Genomic DNA, 5,000 nt, shown 5'->3' on the forward strand with positions numbered 1-5,000 from the left:
TGGTCCGTCCGGGCTGGTCCGTCCTGGCTGGTCCGTCCTGGCTGGTCCGTCCTGGCTGGTCCGTCCTGGCTGGTCCGTTCTGACTGGTCCGTCCTGACTGGTCCGTCCTGGCTGGTCCGTCCTGACTGGTCCGTCCTGACTGGTCCGTTTTGACTGGTCCGTCCTGGCTGGTCCGATCTGACAGGTCCGTCCTGACTGGTCCGTCCTGGCTGGTCCTTTTTGACTGTTCCGTCCTGGCTGGTCCGTTCTGGCTGGTCCGTCCTGACTGGTCCGTCCTGACTGGTCCGTCCTGGCTGGTCCGTCCTGGCTGGTCCGTCCTGGCTGGTCCTTTTGACTGTTCCGTCCTGGCTGGTCCGTCCTGGCTGGTCCGTCCTGGCTGGTCCGTCCTGACTGGTCCGTCCTGACTGGTCCGATCTGACTGGTCCGTTTTGACTGGTCCGATCTGACTGGTCCGTTTTGACTGGTCCGTTTTGACTGGTCCGTCCTGGCTGTTCCGTCCTGACTGGTCCGTCCTGGCTGGTCCGTCCTGACTGGTCCGTCCTGACTGGTCCGTTTTGACTGGTCCGTCCTGGCTGTTCCGTCCTGACTGCTCCGTCCTGGCTGGTCCGATCTGACTGGTCCGTCCTTTCTGGTCCGTCCTGACTGGTCCATCCTGGCTGGTCCGTTTTGACTGGTCCGTCCTGACTGGTCCGTCCTGGCTGGTCCGATCTGACTGGTCCGTCCTTACTGGTCCGTCCTGGCTGGTCCGTCCTGGCTGGTCTGTCCTGGCTGGTCCATCCTGGCTGGTCCGTTCTGACTGGCCCGTGTGTGTCTCTGTGTGTCTATGTTCCAGTCTCTAAAGGCTCCAGAGCTGAAGGAGAGGCTTCAGGAGTCAGAGAAGCTGATCCAGGAGATGACCGTTACCTGGGAGCAGAAACTACGCAACACAGAGGAGATTGCTACGGTAACCTACACCCTCACTCACATTCATTTAGCAGATTCATATCACATGGAAGCTTCTGCATTCGCACTAAACCGTTGGTAGTAAATGTCTGTGCAGAGGTAAAATGACATATGTTTGTTATATTTCCACAGGAGCGTCAGCAGCAGCTAGAGAGTATGGGGATCTCCCTGGAGACGTCTGGGATCAAAGTTGGAGATGACAAGTGTTTCCTGGTCAACCTGAATGCAGACCCCGCCCTCAATGAGCTGCTGGTCTACTACCTAAAGGTACACAACCACAACACCGACCACAACCACAACACCAACCACAATCACAACACCAACCACAACACCAACCACAATCACAACACCAACCACAATCACAACACCAACCACAACACCAACCACAACACCAACCACAACCACAACACCAACACCAACCACAACACCAACCACAACACCAACCACAACACCAACCACAACCACAACACCAACCACAATCACAACACCAACCACAACACCAACCACAACCACAACACCAACCACAATCACAACCACAACACCAACCACAATCACAACACCAACCACAACACCAACCACAATCACAACCACAACACCAACCACAACACCAACCACAACACCAACCACAATCACAACCACAACACCAACCACAACACCAACCACAATCACAACACCAACCACAACCACAACACCAACCACAACACCAACCACAACACCAACCACAACACCAACCACAACACCAACCACAACACCAACCACAATCACAACACCAACCACAACACCAACCACAATCACAACACCAACCACAATCACAACCACAACACCAACCACAATCACAACACCAACCACAACACCAACCACAATCACAACCACAACACCAACCACAACCACAACACCGACCACAGCTACAACCACAGCTACAAACCACAACACCAACCACAACACCAACCACAATCACAACCACAACACCAACTACAAGCACAACCACAACACCAACCACAACCACAACACCGACCACAACACCAACACCAACTACAAGCACAACCACAACACCAACCACAACCACAACACCGACCACAACACCAACCACAACACCAACACCGACCACAACTACAACTACAACACCAACCACAATCACAACACCAACCACAACACCAACCACAACCACAACACCAACCACAACACCAACCACAATCACAACACCAACCACAACACCAATCACAACACCAACCACAATCACAACACCAACCACAATCACAACACCAACCACAACACCAACTACAATCACAACCACAACACCAACCACAACACCAACCACAACACCAACCACAACACCAACTACAAGCACAACCCCAACACCAACCACAAAACCAACTACAAGCACAACCACAACAACAACCACAACACCGACCACAACACCAACACCGACCACAATACCGACCACAGCTACAACCACAGCTACAAACCACAACACCAACCACAACTACAACCACAACCACAACACCGACCACAGCTACAACCACAGCTACAAACCACAACACCAACCACAACACCAACCACAATCACAACCACAACACCAACTACAAGCACAACCACAACACCAACCACAACCACAACACCGACCACAACACCAACCACAACACCAACACCGACCACAACTACAACTACAACACCAACCACAACCACAACACCGACCACAACGACAACCACAACACCAACCACAACTACAACCACAACACCAACCACAACTACAACACCAACCACAACCACAACACCGACCACAGCTACAACCACAGCTACAACCACAACCACAACACCGGCCACAACCACAACACCAACCACAACCACAACACCGACCACAACGACAACCACAACACCAACCACAACACCAACCACAACTACAACACCAACCACAACACCGACCACAACACCGACCACAGCTACAACCACAGCTACAAACCACAACACCAACCACAACCACAACACCGACCACAGCTACAACCACAGCTACAAACCACAACACCAACCACAACCACAACACCGACCACAGCTACAACCACAGCTACAACCACAACCACAACACCGGCCACAGCTACAACCACAGCTACAAACCACAACACCAACCACAATCACAACCACAACACCAACTACAAGCACAACCACAACACCAACCACAACCACAACACCGACCACAACACCAACTACAAGCACAACCACAACACCAACCACAACCACAACACCGAACACAACACCAACCACAACACCAACACCGACCACAACTACAACACCAACCACAACCACAACACCGACCACAACGACAACCACAACACCAACCACAACTACAACCACAACACCAACCACAACCACAACACCGACCACAACACCGACCACAGCTACAACCACAGCTACAAACCACAACACCAACCACAACCACAACACCGACCACAGCTACAACCACAGCTACAAACCACAACACCAACCACAATCACAACACCAACCACAATCACAACCACAACACCAACCACAACTACAACACCAACCACAACACCAACACCAACCACAACTACAACACCAACCACAACCACAACACCGACCGACCACAGCTACAACCACAGCTACAACCACAACTACAACACCAACCACAACCACAACACCGGCCACAGCTACAACCACAGCTACAAACCACAACACCTACCACCGACCACAACACCAACACCGACCACAACACCAGTACCGTAGACAGTACAGTAGGATGATGCTAGCCTGTAGTCTGTGTAGTAGACAGTACAGTAGGATGATGCTAGCCTGTAGTCTGTGTAGTAGACAGTACAGTAGGATGATGCTAGCCTGTAGTCTGTGTAGTAGACAGTACAGTAGGATGATGCTAGCCTGTAGTCTGTGTAGTAGACAGTACAGTAGGATGATGCTAGCCTGTAGTCTGTGTAGTAGACAGTACAGTAGGATGATGCTAGCCTGTAGTCTGTGTGGTAGACAGTACAGTAGGATGATGCTAGCCTGTAGTCTGTGTAGTAGACAGTACAGTAGGATGATTCTAGCCTGTAGTCTGTGTAGTGGACACCAGAGATATATATTTAGAGAATATTGTAGACATTCACTTACATAGCATTGTTAAAATATACACCATGTATTGTTAATGGGGAACTAACATGGCTTTGCAAATTAATAAAGAGAGTCGCACACTATATATAAACTTCTTGGGGCACCCTGAAGGAGGCACCCTGAAGGAGGCACCCTGAAGGAGGCACCCTCTGCTCTCTGTAACCCTGAAGAAGGCACCCTGAAGGATGCACCCTCTGCTCTCAGGCACCCTGAAGGAGGCACCCTCTGCTCTCTGTAACCCTGAAGGAGGCACCCTCTGCTCTCTGTAACCCTGAAGGAGGCACCCTCTGCTCTCAGGCACCCTGAAGGAGGCACCCTCTGCTCTCAGGCACCCTGAAGGAGGCACCCTCTGCTCTCTGGCACCCTGAAGAAGGCACCCTCTGCTCTCTGTAACCCTGAAGGAGGCACCCTCTGCTCTCTGTAACCCTGAAGAAGGCACCCTCTGCTCTCAGGCACCCTGAAGGAGGCACCCTCTGCTCTCTGGCACCCTGAAGGATGCACCCTCTGCTCTCAGGCACCCTGAAGGAGGCACCCTCTGCTCTCTGGCACCCTGAAGGATGCACCCTCTGCTCTCAGGCACCCTGAAGGAGGCACCCTCTGCTCTCTGGCACCCTGAAGGATGCACCCTCTGCTCTCAGGCACCCTGAAGGAGGCACCCTCTGCTCTCTGGCACCCTGAAGGAGGCACCCTCTGCTCTCAGGCACCCTGAAGGAGGCACCCTCTGCTCTCAGGCACCCTGAAGGAGGCACCCTCTGCTCTCAGGCACCCTGAAGGAGGCACCCTCTGCTCTCTGGCACCCTGAAGGATGCACCCTCTGCTCTCAGGCACCCTGAAGGAGGCACCCTCTGCTCTCTGTAACCCTGAAGGAGGCACCCTCTGCTCTCTGTAACCCTGGAGGCACCCTCTGCTCTCAGGCACCCTGAAGGAGGCACCCTGAA

General features: G+C 52.8%; 1 protein-coding gene across 1 annotated transcript in view; it reads left to right on the forward strand.

Moving 5' to 3' along the window:
- LOC135519809 (kinesin-like protein KIF13A) overlaps positions 1-5,000 on the forward strand; it is a 107,785-nt gene that overhangs the window by 17,082 nt on the left and 85,703 nt on the right. The window contains exons 9-10 of the mRNA XM_064945021.1: positions 833-943; positions 1,075-1,209. Coding sequence (XP_064801093.1) covers positions 833-943; positions 1,075-1,209 — 246 coding nt within the window. The remainder of the gene's footprint in view (positions 1-832; positions 944-1,074; positions 1,210-5,000) is intronic.

Source organism: Oncorhynchus masou, chromosome 29, assembly GCF_036934945.1.
Source record: "Oncorhynchus masou masou isolate Uvic2021 chromosome 29, UVic_Omas_1.1, whole genome shotgun sequence".
In the NCBI taxonomy this organism is placed as follows: domain Eukaryota; kingdom Metazoa; phylum Chordata; class Actinopteri; order Salmoniformes; family Salmonidae; genus Oncorhynchus; species Oncorhynchus masou.